The sequence below is a fragment of the Periophthalmus magnuspinnatus genome, chromosome 14 (assembly GCF_009829125.3).
Source record: "Periophthalmus magnuspinnatus isolate fPerMag1 chromosome 14, fPerMag1.2.pri, whole genome shotgun sequence".
Classification (NCBI taxonomy): Eukaryota; Metazoa; Chordata; class Actinopteri; order Gobiiformes; family Gobiidae; genus Periophthalmus; species Periophthalmus magnuspinnatus.
The window spans coordinates 1,851,728-1,869,467 of NC_047139.1; the positions used below are offsets into that span (position 1 = coordinate 1,851,728).

The 17,740-nt window shown below is 46.8% G+C and overlaps 1 protein-coding gene across 2 annotated transcripts in view; it reads left to right on the forward strand.

Moving 5' to 3' along the window:
* Positions 1–15,456, forward strand: part of fnip1 (folliculin interacting protein 1) — a 64,478-nt gene extending 49,022 nt beyond the window's left edge. For both annotated transcript variants that reach the window (XM_033978087.2, XM_055226603.1), the window contains 7 exons: positions 3,102–3,271; positions 5,574–5,947; positions 8,885–9,954; positions 10,075–10,240; positions 11,653–11,853; positions 11,945–12,060; positions 13,202–15,456. In XM_033978087.2, coding sequence (XP_033833978.1) covers positions 3,102–3,271; positions 5,574–5,947; positions 8,885–9,954; positions 10,075–10,240; positions 11,653–11,853; positions 11,945–12,060; positions 13,202–13,280 — 2,176 coding nt within the window. In that variant the 3' untranslated portion in view covers positions 13,281–15,456. The remainder of the gene's footprint in view (positions 1–3,101; positions 3,272–5,573; positions 5,948–8,884; positions 9,955–10,074; positions 10,241–11,652; positions 11,854–11,944; positions 12,061–13,201) is intronic.
* The last annotated feature ends 2,284 nt before the right edge of the window (positions 15,457–17,740 follow it).

Genomic DNA, 17,740 nt, shown 5'->3' on the forward strand with positions numbered 1-17,740 from the left:
GAGGATGTTGTTCCGTTTGAATAGGTGGTCTCCTCTCTCCTTCTCTCTCCTCTCCTCCTCCTCTCTCCTCCTCTCTCCTCCTCCTCCTCTCTCCTCCTCTCCTCTCCTCCTCTCACCTCCTCTCCTCTCTCCTCCTCTCCTCCTCCTCTCTCCTCTCCTCTCCTCCTCTCCTCCTCCTCTCTCCTCCTCTTTCTTGTGAATGGGAGGATGTTGTTCTGTTTGAATAGGTGGTCTCCTCTCTCTCTCTCCTCCTCTCTCCTCCTCCTCTCCTCTCTCCTCCTCTCCTCCTCCTCTCTCCTCCTCTCCTCCTCTTTCTTGTGAATGGGAGGATGTTGTTCCGTTTGAATAGGTGCCTGTGTCGTCGTTGAACACAGCGGAGCATTGATGAACTTTACGACTTCAGTTTGAATGAACAGTTTTGTCTCTTTGTTTCCTGAAGGTCACATCTTCTGAGAATCTGACCTTTTCAGATTTTGACGCTCACATTTTAAAAGAAGTGTTCAGGTTTAAATCGGCTCAGCTTGTGTCTTTATGGTTCTCATCTCTGTGGATTATTCTGTTATAATTTACAATTTTAAATCACAATATTCATCTAAAATTACTTGATAAAAGAAACCAGTCCGCTGACTTCCACGTTAGAAATCTGAGGTGTCCAGTGGAGCTGACGTCGCCGTAAACGTCGTCACACCAAAGCGCCGCATGCTGTTGGCGCCCCCTGTGGACAGATGCACGTCGCACTAGAGCAGCGCTTTTTTTTGTGTATTCATTTGTACTGAAATGACGACGCGACGCTGCCGAATCCTACGAGTATCAACGATTAAGAAAATAAAACTGGAGAAGGAAGTGCGGACGTCACAGTGGGCGTGTCACAGTGGGCGTGTCACAGTGGGCGTGTCACAGTGGGCGTGTCACAGTGGTCCCTCGTTTATCGCGGGGGTCACGTTCTAAAAATAACCCGCGATAGGCAAAATCCACGACGTATCAGCTTTAATTTTTTTTTACAATTCTCTGTTTTTTGTCTGTAAAACCCCTCACCACACACTTTATACACTTTTCTCACACAGGCGTTAACATTTTCTCACATTTCTCTCTCGTTTAAACTCTCTCAAAGTTCAAACCTTCGTAGGCGTCTTTGTCGGTGCAGAACGTTTCATCGACATTGTGGGTTTTGTCGGGGAGAAAACAAATTGCAAACGTACAGCACTTCAGAGTCACACTGAGATCCAACGTTTATGTAAATTTGTCAGTACCTTAGCCAATCAGGACGCAGGACACAATGGTCTACAGTCCAACAGCCAATCAGGACGCAGGACACAATGGTCTACAGTCCAACAGCCAATCAGGACGCACGACACAATGCAGGTTCATACTCTGGAAAAAAAAAACATGTAAAATTGCACAAAAACAATCCACGAGAGGGCGAAATGTGAACCGTGATATAGTGACGGACAACTGTACCGGACAAAATAGGATTACCCAAACACTCATGACTTAATCTCACTTTGAGTAAGACAACGATGAGGGAACACTGGGATAACACAAAACTCAAAGCTGCATGTTTAGAAAGTCACTCACAAACCACAGAATGCTCATTTCCACCTCATGATGTCATGTGGTGTTTATCCAGGAAGCCTTCACTTTCCCCCTACTGCTCCGTCTGTCCACCGCACACGTCTCGGCATCTGACTGCGCCGAAAAAGAAGAGGAAGAGGAAGTAAAGTTTGTGACGAGGCCTGAGCGAAGTGGAGCTGTGAACTTAAACGCTCCTGGAGGAAATGGGAAGTGCGAATGCGAAGCCAAACTCAAAACTGTTGTTCTGTGTCGCTGTAAAATCATTTCATGAAAACACAAATAAGGAAGGAAAAAAGCACATTTCACAAAACCCTTTATAATTAGACGCAGGCAGTGCACATCTGACTTATTTTGACCTCGAGAGCTGCTTATACCGCACATCTGCACCGGGGCAGGACACATTTAGATCAAATACACGGGGAAATCGCACCGCCAACCTGTGGGTCGTTGGATCTGACCACTCCACCAACACTCTACAGACTGAGCCACTGTGGGCCTGTCATGGTGATAATAAACGCAGTAATCGTGAAAATCTTTCTCAGCATAATTGTAAAAGATTTTTTTTATTTTATTTTTACATTTAATTTTACATTTTATTTTATTTTTACACTTTATTTTACATTTTATTTTATTTTTACATTTTATTTAATTTTTACATTTTATTTTATTTTTACATTTAATTTTACATTTTATTTTACATTTTATTTTACATTTTATTTTATTTTTACATTTTATTTTACATTTAATTTAATTTTATTTTTATATTTTATTTTATTTTTACATTTATTTTTACATTTTATTTTATTTTTACATTTTATTTTATTTTTACACTTTATTTTACATTTTATTTTATTTTTTACATTTTATTTAATTTTTACATTTTATTTTTACATTTTATTTTTACATTTAATTTTTTTACATTTTATTTTATTTTTACATTTAATTTTACATTTTATTTTATTTTTACATTTTATTTTACATTTTATTTTATTTTATTTTTATATTTTATTTTATTTTTACATTTTATTTTACATTTTATTTAATTTAATTTTATTTTACATTTTATTTTACTTTTTTTTTTCCTGTATATTGTACCATTTCATATCGTGGTCTTTGAGAAACGGCCTCATTTGAACCACCTCCTGGCGTCTCGGACTCTAAAAACCAGGACTGTCATTAAACTTCAAGTCATGAACAGGGAACTGAGCCGTGGACCATGTGACGTGGGTCATGAGCCGTGGGTCATGTGACGTGGGTCATGAGCCGTGGGCCATGTGACGTGGGTCATGTGACGTCCACACTCAAACAGTTGAGTTTATCTGTGCATGTGACTGAAAGGGTTTTATTCTGCCTTGTCTCTCTTAAAGACTATTTTATGATGATTATTTATGCTTTAATTTGTTGAGTTGTGACTTTAAAGTCTTTCTTATTCCGTAAAACTCTTTAAATTGCATTGTGTTGTACAAATAAACTCACCTTCTGTATTTGTTTCCTAAACTCTGAGTCCGACACGTGTGTCCTGTCTCCAGGTTCCTGCCCGCTCTCCTCACTGCCGTCCTGACCAATCACCTGGCCTGGGTTCCCACGGTGATGCCCAACGGTCAACCGCCAATCAAGATCTTCCTGGAGAAGCACTCGTCTCAAAGTGTGGACATGCTGGCCAAGACGCACCCCTACAACCCGCTGTGGGCCCAGCTCGGTCAGTCCGCGCGACGCTAAATCTGTGGAGCTGTTTTTAAGTGCGCTAATGCTAATGCTAATGCTAATGCTAACGCTACATACAGACATGTGACTGAATAAATATCACAAATGGAGTGAGTTAAAATCCTGCAGAACTCACTAAGAATCAATGTTCTGTTCTCCCTGGTATGAAAGAGAAAAGTGTAGAGCATAGAGCGACATCTAGTGGTGAACTGAAGGAACTACACAATGACCTTTTTAAAGAAAATCTAACAATAAAATATAAACTGTAACATTTTAAACTTAAAGTAAATCAAAGCCAGTTTTATTTATATCATTTCTTTTTATACGACCGGTCAAAATGTGTTTTTTCTGACTATTTAAACTGTAGATTCTCAGTTTAAGTTGGACTAAAAGTAGAAGTGGACACATGTGGAACGAAGCAAACAAAAAGTGATCTCAAAATAAGTCAGAACTTGTTTTAGATTTTTGATTTAAAGAAATAAACTTTATCCTTTGCTTTGCCCTTTTGGCATTTCCTGACCTGACCGTAGCCTGTTTATATAAATAGACGTGGCTCACAGGAAACGGGAAGTAATCATGAGCACACAGGTCAGTACAGGGCCGTGAGTGACCTGTACTGACCTGTCCCTGTCCTAAAAGACCTGTACTGACCTGTCCCTGTCCTATGTGACCTGTGCTGACCTGTCCCTGTCCTAAAAGACCTGTGCTGACCTGTCCCTGTCCTAGGTGACCTGTACTGACCTGTCCCTAGGTGACCTGTGGTGACCTGTCCCTGTCCCTAGGTGACCTGTACTGACCTGTCCCCGTCCTAGGTGACCTGTACTGACCTGTCCCTGTCCTAGGTGACCTGTGGTGACCTGTGCTGACCTGTCCCTGTCCTAGGTGACCTGTACTGACCTGTCCTTGTCCTAGGTGACCTGTGCTGACCTGTCCCTGTCCTAGGTGACCTGTGCTGACCTGTCCCTGTCCTAGGTGGCCTGTACTGACCTGTCCCTAGGTGACCTGTGCTGACCTGTCCTTGTCCTAGGTGACCTGTGCTGACCTGTCCTTGTCCTAGGTGACCTGTGCTGACCTGTCCCTGTCCTAGGTGACCTGTGCTGACCTGTCCCTGTCCCTAGGAGACCTGTGCTGACCTGTCCCTGTCCTAGGTGACCTGTGCTGTCCTGTTCTTGTCCTAGGTGACCTGTGCTGACCTGTCCTTGTCCTAGGTGACCTGTGCTGACCTGTCCCTGTCCTAGGTGACCTGTGCTGACCTGTCCCTGTCCCTAGGTGACCTGTGCTGACCTGTGCTGACCTGTCCCTGTCCTAGGTGACCTGTGCTGTCCTGTTCTTGTCCTAGGTGACCTGTGCTGACCTGTCCCTGTCCTAGGTGACCTGTACTGACCTGTCCCTGTCCTAGGTGACCTGTGCTGACCTGTCCCTAGGTGACCTGTGCTGACCTGTCCCTGTCCTAGGTGACCTGTGCTGACCTGTCCCTGTCCTAGGTGACCTGTACTGACCTGTCCCTAGGTGACCTGTACTGACCTGTCCTTGTCCTAGGTGACCTGTGCTGACCTGTCCCTGTCCTAGGTGACCTGTGCTGACCTGTCCTTGTCCTAGGTGACCTGTGCTGACCTGTCCCTGTCCTAGGTGACCTGTGCTGACCTGTCCCTGTCCCTAGGAGACCTGTGCTGACCTGTCCCTGTCCTAGGTGACCTGTGCTGTCCTGTTCTTGTCCTAGGTGACCTGTGCTGACCTGTGCTGACCTGTCCTTGTCCTAGGTGACCTGTGCTGACCTGTCCCTGTCCTAGGTGACCTGTGCTGACCTGTCCCTGTCCCTAGGTGACCTGTGCTGACCTGTGCTGACCTGTCCCTGTCCTAGGTGACCTGTGCTGTCCTGTTCTTGTCCTAGGTGACCTGTGCTGACCTGTCCCTGTCCTAGGTGACCTGTGCTGACCTGTCCCTGTCCTAGGTGACCTGTGGTGACCTGTGCTGACCTGTCCCTGTCCCTAGGTGACCTGTGCTGACCTGTCCCTGTCCCTAGGTGACCTGTGCTGACCTGTCCCTAGGTGACCTGTGCTGACCTGTCCCTGTCCTAGGTGACCTGTGCTGACCTGTCCCTGTCCCTAGGTGACCTGTGCTGACCTGTCCCTAGGTGACCTGTGCTGACCTGTCCCTGTCCCTAGGTGACCTGTGCTGACCTGTCCCTGTCCCTAGGTGACCTGTACTGACCTGTCCTTGTCCTAGGTGACCTGTGCTGACCTGTCCTTGTCCTAGGTGACCTGTGGTGACCTGTGCTGACCTGTCCCTGTCCCTAGGTGACCTGTACGGCTCCATCGGCTCTCCTGTGAGGCTGTCTCGTACGGTGGTGGTGGGTCGCAGACAGGAGCTGGTGCAGAGACTGCTTTACGTCCTCACATATTTCATTCGCTGCTCTGAGCTGCTGGAGGCCAACACTCTGGGAGAGTGCGAGGACGAGGCCATCGTGATGCCGGGGTCGCTCATCACCACGGCGATACGAAAGGGCGAGGTGGAGGAGTCGGACTACGTCCTGGTGACGGTGCACAAACCCAGCCAGCAGTATCTGTCCCAGAGTCAGATCTACACCTCAGAGCAGAGCCTCCAGAGCAGAGGCTCCACCGAGGCAGAGGGCGGAGCTGAGGTGGAGGGCGGAGCCGGAGACACTCTGGAGGTGAGGGCGACCTACGGGCTCTCTATCACGGAGCTTTGGTCCTGGTTTAGTGTTGGTTTAGACCTGGTTTAGTCCTGGTTTGGTCCTGGTTTAGTCCTGGTTTAGTCCTGGTTTAGTCCTGGTTTAGTCCTGGTTTAGTCTTGGTTTAGTCCTGGTTTAGTCCTGGTTTAGTCCTGGTTTGGTCCTGGTTTAGTCTTGGTTTAGTCCTGGTTTAGTCCTGGTTTGGTCCTGGTTTGGTCCTGGTTTGGTCCTGGTTTAGTCTTGGTTTAGTCCTGGTTTAGTCCTGGTTTAGTCCTGGTTTGGTCCTGGTTTAGTCCTGGTTTAGTCTTTTTTTAGTCCTGGTTTAGTCCTGGTTTAGTCCTGGTTTGGTCCTGGTTTAGACCTGGTTTAGTCCTGGTTTAGTCCTGGTTTGGTCCTGGTTTAGTCCTGGTTTAGACCTGGTTTAGACCTGGTTTGGTCCTGGTTTAGTCCTGGTTTAGTCCTGGTTTAGTCCTGGTTTGGTCCTGGTTTAGTGTTGGTTTAGACCTGGTTCAGTGCTGGTTTGGTCCTGGTTTAGTCCTGGTTTAGTCCTGGTTTAGTCCTGGTTTGGTCCTGGTTTAGTCCTGGTTTAGACCTGGTTTGGTCCTGGTTTAGTCCTGGTTTAGTCCTGGTTTAGTCCTGGTTTAGTCCTGGTTTAGTCCTGGTTTAGTCCTGGTTTAGACCTGGTTCAGTGCTGGTTTGGTCCTGGTTTAGTCCTGGTTTAGTCCTGGTTTAGTCCTGGTTTAGTCCTGGTTTAGTCCTGGTTTAGACCTGGTTTAGTCCTGGTTTAGTCCTGGTTTGGTCCTGGTTTAGTCCTGGTTTAGACCTGGTTTAGACCTGGTTTGGTCCTGGTTTAGTCCTGGTTTAGTCCTGGTTTAGTCCTGGTTTGGTCCTGGTTTAGTGTTGGTTTAGACCTGGTTCAGTGCTGGTTTAGTCCTGGTTTAGTCCTGGTTTAGTCCTGGTTTAGACCTGGTTTATTCCTGGTTTAGTCCTGGTTTAGTCCTGGTTTGGTCCTGGTTTAGTCCTGGTTTAGACCTGGTTTAGACCTGGTTTGGTCCTGGTTTAGTCCTGGTTTAGTCCTGGTTTAGTCTTGGTTTAGTCCTGGTTTAGTCCTGGTTTAGTCCTGGTTTAGTCCTGGTTTGGTCCTGGTTTAGTCTTGGTTTAGTCCTGGTTTAGTCCTGGTTTAGACCTGGTTTAGACCTGGTTTGGTCCTGGTTTAGTCCTGGTTTAGTCCTGGTTTAGTCCTGGTTTAGTCCTGGTTTAGTCCTGGTTTAGTCTTGGTTTAGTCCTGGTTTAGTCCTGGTTTAGTCCTGGTTTAGTCCTGGTTTGGTCCTGGTTTAGTCTTGGTTTAGTCCTGGTTTAGTCCTGGTTTGGTCCTGGTTTGGTCCTGGTTTGGTCCTGGTTTGGTCCTGGTTTAGTCTTGGTTTAGTCCTGGTTTAGTCCTGGTTTAGTCCTGGTTTAGTCTTTTTTTAGTCCTGGTTTAGTCCTGGTTTAGTCCTGGTTTGGTCCTGGTTTAGACCTGGTTTAGTCCTGGTTTAGTCCTGGTTTAGTCCTGGTTTGGTCCTGGTTTAGTCCTGGTTTAGACCTGGTTTGGTCCTGGTTTAGTCCTGGTTTAGTCCTGGTTTAGTCCTGGTTTGGTCCTGGTTTAGTGTTGGTTTAGACCTGGTTCAGTGCTGGTTTGGTCCTGGTTTAGTCCTGGTTTAGTCCTGGTTTAGTCCTGGTTTAGTCCTGGTTTAGTCCTGGTTTAGACCTGGTTTATTCCTGGTTTAGTCCTGGTTTAGTCCTGGTTTGGTCCTGGTTTAGTCCTGGTTTAGACCTGGTTTAGACCTGGTTTGGTCCTGGTTTAGTCCTGGTTTAGTCCTGGTTTAGTCTTGGTTTAGTCCTGGTTTAGTCCTGGTTTAGTCCTGGTTTAGTCCTGGTTTGGTCCTGGTTTAGACCTGGTTTAGACCTGGTTTAGTCCTGGTTTAGTCCTGGTTTAGTCCTGGAGGCTCAATGAGGAGAACGTGGATAAAGATCTGCACAGTTTGAAGAACAGGGGGATTTGGGTTGAATGAGTCGAGTGTAAATGAAAAACATTAGAATTCAGTTTGTTGTTTTCGGTGTTTCAGTTCTTTTTGTTGTTTCAGTTCTTGGCGTTTCAGTTATTTTTTGGTGTTTCAGTCGTTTTTTGGTGTTTCAGTTGTTCTTGGTGTTTCAGTTGTTTTTGTTGTTTCAGTTGTTTTGTTTCAGTTCTTTCAGTTCGTCAGATTCTGTTGCACATTTGAAACACTCAGGAGCCGTGTTTAAAGTCACACTGTGGGACTTCTACAGACTCAAACGGTTGGACGTGTCTGAGGAGAAACACTGACCTCTAGTGGACACATTTAACCATTGCAAACCAGCACACAATCCATGATTTAGGAACAAAAAACTCTATTTTCTATTTTATTAGAAGTCATAAATAGTATATATTCTATTTTGAACATTTAAAAAAGAAAAACAACTATTTATATTTCACATGTTTTTATTAACAAATAGATTAGGATATTGTATTTCATGTAATTCCCAGTATTTTAAGGGGTCCTCACATCTTTTTTCCACTTGTAGACGCCATCGAAAATGAAAAAAATGCCGCCAAAATCAGCACTGGCGTCGCACGATACTCCTCACTGCCCAGCATTTTTAAGACATATTGGCGCATCTTTTGTCCTGTAGCAGTTTAGAGCTTGACAAACCACAGACGTGAACGCTCTGAAGCTCTGAACCAATCACAGAGCGGGACATTCACTGAGCCAATGAAACGCTTCGATATTCTGATTGACACGCAGAGCGAAGCCGTAGGGGGAGGGGCCGACACTTAAACGCTCTGGTCACTAGGTACAGGTTTTCTTCCAACACAAACGCAAAGAACTAATCGTTTTAACTAAATCTCTCCTCCAGGAAACGCCGGGAGAGGACGAGGAGGACGAGGAGGACGAGGACAGCAGCGAGAGCCAGGGGTCCAGGAGCAGCGTGCTTCAAACGGCCCAGTTTGACACGACCGAGACCGGGAGGGCATCCGACTCTACGCCGCTCCACAAACAGTCCAGCAGTCCAGTGGGAGCGGACCCCAAACTGGAAACGGTGCTGCGCGTCGGCTCCTCTTCTCCCAGGGATTATAAGGTCGATGTTTCCGCGTCGTGTCCTTCGAACGCAGAGGCGAAAGACTGGGAAGACGTGGACGCCGGCGTAGCGAGTCAACCTGCTAAAGCGCAAGTGCATTTAGAAAAGAAACCGCCCGATAAGACGCAGGCGAGCGCGATGCCGGTGCCGACGACCAGCGCGGGTCCGATGGGGCTGACGGACGCTCCCAAAGTGACCTTTCAGATCGGAGATTCCATGTCCCCCGAGTCGGACACGGAGAGCAGAGGGAGACGCATGGCGGAAGGAATCAAAAAACTCCGACAGAAAGGTTTCGTGCCAAATCTGCCGCAGGACCAAACCAGATCGACCAATGACAACGCTTCGCTGCAGAGAACGACGAGTAATGTCTCAAAATGGACGCCGAACCTCATCGATGACTTTGACGAGTATTTTAGCGCTGAAAATCCAGTGGAAACCAGGACTATTGACGATCTGGTGAAACGCTGCGGCGACGCGGACACTTTAAACACAGACCGACTGACCGCGGGAGGTCAGGGAGCGGCCGGGAGTCCACACCTGCGGCCGGGTTCGGACCTGGGACAGAACAGGACTACAACGAGCAAAGGGGAAACGGGAACGAGGTGCAGGTGTGGCTCCGCGGACTCGGATTTTAGCTGCACCGGGAGGGCGTCGGGTTTGACCATAGGAGTTCCCGTGCTCCCGGAGGACGGCAGGAGCGGCGAGCGGAAAGAAGAGGACCAAAGGAGGAAGGTTTTGCCCCTGAGCGACTGGGACATCCCGAGGAACGAGAGCTCGGACAGCGCTCTGGGAGACAGCGAGACGGAGGAGACGGAGGAGTGGCCCGAGGAGGTGCTGCCGTTCCCAGGGTAAGAGCGCGGTTCTTTTTACGGGAGCCGAATCTTTTGGATCGTCAATGTGAGAACGAATTCTCTGAGTATTTTTTTTTTTTTACCCATTTGATTTAATCTGTTTCGTTTGTTTCTCAGGTCAAAGGTCGCGGAGACTTACTCCAGACCGAGCATCGCCAACTTCGGCCGCTCGCTGTTCGGGGGATACTGCTCCACCTACGTGCCGGACTTTGTACTGCACGGAATGCCCAGCGACGACAAACTCCGGCAAAGCCTCATGGGAGAACTCGCCCACGCCGTTCAGGTAACGCCCGACGGAAAACAGACTTAACGAAAAGACCTCAGGCTCCGAGCTGAGAAGTCCTAGTGGAACATTTAAAGGTCCTGTATTCACCAAAACGTGTGACGAGGCCTGGGACGATACTGAACTTTATGTGACGACGGAAATAATTGCGATTAACGATTATATCACGATAACGATTAAAGTCGATATGGATATGAATAATCGACTTTAACAGACACATATGAGCCTCACATGGGCCCCGTGATACAAATGAATAAGAAGAGGGTCAAATTCTGGGGCCCCTTAAGACCCTGGGACCCGGGACAACAGACCCTTTTGTCCCCCCGTCGACTGCTCTCTGGACATTTTGTTGATTTAACGGTGATTATCTTTGTTGTAAAAATGTCCCACGAACGATTATTGACGACACTTTTTATCACGATAAACGATTTTAGTGTTTTGTCCTGGTTTAGACCAGGTCTAGACCAGGACAGGACCAGGACTAGACCAGGACTGAACCAGGACTAGACCAGGACTAGACCAGGACTAGACCTGGACAGGACCAGGACTAGACCAGGACTAGACCAGGACTAGACCAGGACCGAACCAGGACTAGACCAGGACTAGACCAGGACTAAACCAGGTCTAAACCAGGTCTAAACCAGGTCTAAACCAGGTCTAAACCAGGACTAAACCAGGACTAAACCCTGACTAGACCAGGACTAAACCTGGACTAGACCAGGACTAGACCAGGACTAGACCAGGTCTAAACCAGGACTAGACCAGGACTGGTTCACAACTAAACCTGTACTGAACCAGGACTAAACCAGGACTAAACCCTGACTAGACCAGGACTAAACCCGGACTAAACCCGGACTGAACCCGTCCGAACCAGGGCCGAACCATGACTAGACTGGATCAGGACCAGACCGGGACTAAACCAGTACTGAAAAAGGACTAAACCAGGACTAAAGTGGGACTAGACCGGGACTAGACCAGGACTAAACCCTGACTCGACCAGGACTAGACCAGGACTAAACCAGGACTAAACCCTGACTAAACCAGGACTAGACCAGGACTAGACCAGGACCAGACCAGGACCAGACCAGGACCAGACCAGGACTAGACCAGGACTAAACCAGGACTAAACCCTGACTAAACCAGGACTAGACCAGGACTAGACCAGGACTAGACCAGGACCAGACCAGGACCAGACCAGGACCAGACCAGGACTAGACCAGGACTAGACCAGGACCAGACCAGGACTAGACCAGGTCTAGACCCGGGCTTGCTCCAGTTGTCCTGTGCTGACTCGTGTCTATATTTATAGTCGTGCGCGGTTCGTCTCCGTGTCGTGTCTTCAGCAGAGACGTTGCCGTGGTTTCCGGTTTCTTCTGTCTCTGTAACATTAAGTGACCGTCTCTCGTCCGTAGCACCCGGTGTTGGACGAGCCGATCGCGGAGGCCGTGTGCATCATCGCAGACACAGACAGGTGGAGCGTGCAGGTGGCCAGCTCCCAGAGGAGGGTCACCGACAGGGACCGTCTGGGCAAAGAGGTCCTGGTGTCCAGCCTGGTGTCCAGCCTGCTCCAGTCCACGCACCAGCTCTACCGGCTCAACCTCTCCCCCAACTTTGTACGTACTTTTACTGCGTTTTGACTGCGTTTTTACAGCGGCGCCTCTCGCTCCTCGGTGAGTCGTTGACGTGTTCCTTGTGTCTCCTCAGTGTATAATGCACCTTGAGGATCGTCTGCAGGAAATTTACTTCAAGTCCAAGATGTTGGCCGAGTATTTGAAGGGACAGACCCGAGTCCACGTCAAGGAGCTGGGAATGGTTCTGGGGTAAGACTCGTATTATTATTTTGTACCACTTTGTGTTATTATAGTATTTATAATTTATTTATAAAACACAAACACTTGTCTGGTCTCTCATGTTGATTATAAATATAATGGTGCGTCACACGCTGGACGCCTCGAGCAGACGCCTCCGACGCACGTCTTGGACAGTCTGGACACGCGTCCGGAGCGTCCAACATGCACGTCTCTGTTGTCCCGGTCTCTCCTTCATGTAGTGTCCCACTCTTCCACTGCATTTGTCCACTGAATAAATACATAAACTCATCAGCTCCAAACAAACGGCAACGGCAACTTAATGATGCTACACGGGCCTAAAGACGGACAAATATTTGACGTGTCGAGGTCACTGGAGCGTCTCTGATTGGTTAATGCTGCGGCGAACGCCAAAAAGTTCAGCTTTTTCAACTTTTGGACATGAGCGTTTGACGCCTGGACGCCCAAGACGCACGTCCACCATAGACTTTACATGTGAACCATAAGACACAGACTAAACCAGGACTAAACCAGGACTAAACCAGGACTAAACCAGGACTAAACCAGGACTAAACCAGGACTGAACCAGGACTAAACCAGGACTAAACCAGGACTAAACCAGGACTAAACCAGGACTAAACCAGGACCTAACCAGGACTGAACCAGGACTGAACCAGGACTGAACCAGGACTAAACCAGGACTAAACCAGGACTAAACCAGGACTGAACCAGGACTAAACCAGGACTAAACCAGGACTAAACCAGGACTGAACCAGGACTGAACCAGGACTGAACCAGGACTAAACCAGAAATGAACCAGGACTGAACCAGGACTAAACCAGGACCTAACCAGGACTGAACCAGGACTGAACCAGGACTGAACCAGGACTAAACCAGGACTGAACCAGGACTAAACCAGGACTAAACCAGGACCACTGTGGAACCTTACAGATATCAGTCACATGAGAGTAGAACACAAAGTTGCATCATTTAATGTGGAGAATCACCGTCTCTTGTGTCAAGAGTCTTTTATCGTCATCGTGGTATCGGGATTGGTATCGGGATTGGTATCGAGTCAATTCCTCAGTATCAAAATCCACTAAATTTATAAATTTGTTCCTAAAAGCACCATTTTTGTTTGTTTGTTTTGCAGGATCGAGTCGAGCGACCTCCCGCTGCTCGCCGCCGTGGCCAGCACGCACTCGCCGTACGTGGCTCAGATTCTTCTTTAGTCTCTAGAGTCAAAATAAATTCAAAACCACAAGCGGGAACGGCGGCCATCTTTGTACCCCGGGACTCCTCCTCCTGCCGCCGGACAAACAGGAAAACCAATACGCAGGCGGGTTTTCTACACCAGGGGGCGCAGTCGGACATTTACGAGGAGCGAGGGCGTCCCACTAGAATGTTTCCTGTTTTTTTGAATGTTTGACTGTGAGAACTGTTTGGAAACAAGCCAAAGACAAGAAATGTTTAAAGTGTCTCCATGGAAACTCTAATAACTAAAATACTTTTACAATCTCTGAGAATAAGTTATTTTACATTAAACTTTGCGTCGATATTCTCAAGATAATTATGTTTATCTTTTGTATTTGTTTACAAGATTTCAGATTTCTCATGCGTTCATTTAAAGGCGCACTGCGGAACTTTCCTGACGGTGTGTCCCGCAGCTGCTCGTCTCCACGGTGACGGTATTACTGTGCCTGAAATGTTCCACAGTGTTTGAATCGCTCACAAATCCCCCGGAAAAGTCTCAATGGAGATGGATACAATTAACTAATGCCATACGGTGGAACATTTTAATTAAAGCAACAACATCTCCATGGAGACGAGCTGGTGGCGAATACCCTCCACCGGGAAAGTTACAGTGTGCATCTTTACAGGCACTTCTATAAATAAATAAATAAAAAAAATATTGTGGAAAATTTAAATTTTATTTTCAAATTAAACTCCTAATTTTTCATATTTTTAATGGCTGTATTTACTCAAATTTAATATTTAGAGATTTAAAAATGATGTTATTGCTGTGAAAATGTAAGTTTTCCACAATATTTTACTTTCTGAACTCATTTTGACTCATTTTGGGTTGAATTCACTTTAGTTGAAAAGGAGCGGTTTAAGATGCTCCTTCTCGTCGGTACAGGAGACCTACCTCGTTCACACTGAGGTCACTATTTTACGACGTTTTAAACTTAAACCCGATGCTGTTCTTCTATTGATAAAAAAGGGAATAATTTGATTTTTGTTTAATTTACAAAACAGATGATTTCTTTTCCAAACGTGTTATTTCCTGACGGTGATCAAACGTGTTTAAAATGCTGAAATGTTTGGTTTTTGTCCATGTTTACGTCGCGCAGGCTTGTGCTGGACTCAACAAAGACACCGTTTCTACGTAGTGTCTGTTTAAAGGTGCAATATGTCACTTTTCTGCCACCTGGTTGTCTCCATGGAAATGTTATTGTCCAGCCTAGAATGTTCCACAGTGAAACCAGTTTAAATGTTCGTTCATGTGTTCAGTTACACGTGTCTTTATTGCCAGGATTCAGACGGTGACTGGGATCGCTTGTCCGCAGACCTGACCTGTAAGTGTAAATAAGTTTAATGCCGTGCTGTGGGACATTTTAGACAAAGTAAAAACATCTCCAAAGAGACAACCAGAAAAGTTCCTCATTTACTTAGTTAATTTGATCATAACATTACTACAAATCCCATTCACAGGGTGCGGTTTGGTTTGAGACTGGACGCCATTTTGAGGACTTATTCACTTTAAAATACTTTACAATGAGCAAGATTCATGTTTCATTTTCTACACTCAAGAGCAGTGGTACTGTGGTTCTTAGCAGTTAAAAACACCATACTGCGGAACATTCAGACAAAGCGACACCGTCTGGCTTCATGAGGCTTGTGGTGTGCGGTCTCTTCGCCGCCATATCCCTCGTGATTCTCCTCGTGTCTGGGGTCTGGTCTTTGCGGCTCGTTTCAGATCGTTTCAGGCTGAAGCTCCTCGTCGTGTGGCGTCTTTACTCGCACAGGCCCAGACTTTGTTCATTCGTTCATTTTAAAAACGCTCTCTCCTTTTCGACTTTTTCTTTTGCCGAATTGCACCCTGAAACGACCCAAGTCTTAAACACAGATCTGTCAAGACACGAGACCTGATTTTGCTGGTACATTTTGTTAAATATTATAAATAAATTCTATATTCACGTTGCTGTATCCTCCAAACGGCAGCGCTCGCCCCTCCTCTGATCAGACCTGGTCTCTATGGTAACTTATTGTGTTTTTGTGTGGGGCGTTGGAGCTGTACATACTGGGGTATTTACATGTATTTGTACAGAACTGTCTCCTGGAATTATGGATTATTTTTTCCCAATTTTATGGGAATGTTGTGCAATAAAACCTGTTTAAAGCAGCTCCCGAGGTTTGAGTCACTGAGTCTGGATCCAGAATACACACTTCAGTACGCACGTACAGGGGGTGTTCTGCATGTATGTGTATGGAGGAATGTTCAGCCGTTACCACGGTGACACAAGGGTGTGCCTTGTGTCACTTTAAAAAAATCCAAAAGTGATTTAAAGAGCGTGTTTAGCAGCCTCTGACCAACCCAAGCATTCATGGTCCTGTTTAGGAGTTTGGTGAGAGAGGCTAACTGAAGAACTGTTGGCTAATGCTAATGCTAATGCTAATGCTAATGCTAGCATGTGACTGTTATTTGAGAGGGACTTGTTTAACAGCACAAATCAGTTCCAGCTAAGTCAGTTATTTTTGTCATAAACACCGGATTATAACGAAAGGATCATTTCCATCCGTTGTCCCAAGAGGCTTCGGTCACAAAAGGGCCAAAATAAAAATTGCACATTCCGTGGTGTCCCAGTGGGACATGCCTGGAACACTTCCCTTGGGAGGCATCCCGGAGGCAGCCTGAACAGATGCCCGAGCCACCTAAGCTGCGCTTCTCGACATGGAGGAGCAGTGGCTCTACTCTGAGCTCCTCTCGTGTGACTGAGCTGGTCCTTGTGCCTTCAGTTGAACTGGCCCAATTGATCATATTCAGTACTTTTTACGGCAAATTAATCCTACCAATGTAACCTAAATAACATCACATTGCTTTGTCAAACGGACCTAATACTGATATTTCAAGCCTTATTTAAAGTATGAAGACAAAACTTTGTTAATTGAACCCATATTTTTCAAGATATGGCCCTCGGTGAAAAGAGTTTGGGCTCCTGATGTGGACTGACCGGTAAACTCGAGAGCTTTGCCTTTTGACTCAGCTCCTTCTTTACCACAACGGACAGCGACCGCATCACTGCAGACTCTGATCCAACTGTCAATCTCACGCTCCAGCCTTCCCTCATTTGTGAGCAAGACCCAGAGATATTTAAACTACTCCACTTGATGCAAGGACTCTCCACCCAGAATGACCCATTCAAGACAATTACATTTTATAACCTTCATATTTGCCAGTTCTGCTTGGCTCAGTCTAGTTTTTTGTGCATATGATCTGTACTCAGCTGATTATGCTCCTTGGAACTACCCTGCACCTCAGCCTCAGACCCAGCTCTCCACGACCGGTACGAACACCTCAGCCTCTGACTCCACTACCTACAACCGCCTCAAAGACGTCATCCTATGACCCCTCTTTCTTCTATCGGCTCTATCAATCTACATTTACATTTCCGTATTTGTAAATAAACTTTTTACCCCGAGTCTGAATCTTTGATCCTCCAGACATTACGACAGAACGATCTGGCCAACATGGATCAATCAGACTCTGGACCGGACCAAATGCTACACCGGGTATTTTCACAACACGCAATTATGAATGGACAACATGAACAGAGTGTCCGGACCCTGTTTGAAAGTAACAAGTCCTGACCCAACAAGTCACTCACTCACCAACCAGGTTTCTGCTTGGAGTCGAGATACACAGATCCAGACCCACACTCAGGTCAGCCCAGCCACTGCCGTGGTTTTCTTTTTCAGTGCTCCTCTGTGTTTCAACATCGTCCAGCTTGTTTTACATCAGACGTTGCAAAGATATGTTACATGTGTGGATTATTGAGAGGGAGAGCACTTCAGTGAGCTGAAGCAAAGTTCTGTAAAGCGGTGACTTATGACGGGTATGTGGGAGAATTTAAACTTGTCTTTGATCACATTATCAAGCTGACACCTCTCTCCACCTGTTTAGTCTGTTCAGGGCACCAGATCAAAGGCAGAATACACCATTGAATTCTGGACACTGTGGATGTGAACTGGACTGACTGTGCATTAAAGTCTGTCTTTGTCAAGGGGCTATTCGTATTCTGAGTCGCCCTGTCCTCCCACAACAATCCAACCTGTCTCCTACTTCACCTCCACCAGAGGAGCCTATGCAGTTGGGCCGAGCACACCTTACTGCAGAGGAGGCACCAACGCCGCCAGGAGGGTGAGGGTCTGTATTGTGAGCAAGGACCTGCAGCACTGGGGCAGTTTGCAGCCAAGTGTGAAGCGCCATGGTTCTCGACCAGAAAAAGGTGGTTTGCTCTCTCCAGGTGGGTGGAGAGTCTCTGCCCCAAGTGGAGGAGTTCAAGTATCTCAGGGTCTTGTTCTTGAGTGAGGGAAGGATGGAGCGTGAGATTGACAGGTGGATCGGTGCAGTGTCTGCAGTGATGCGGTCGCTGTATCGGTCCGTTGTGGTGAAGAACGAGCTGAGTCC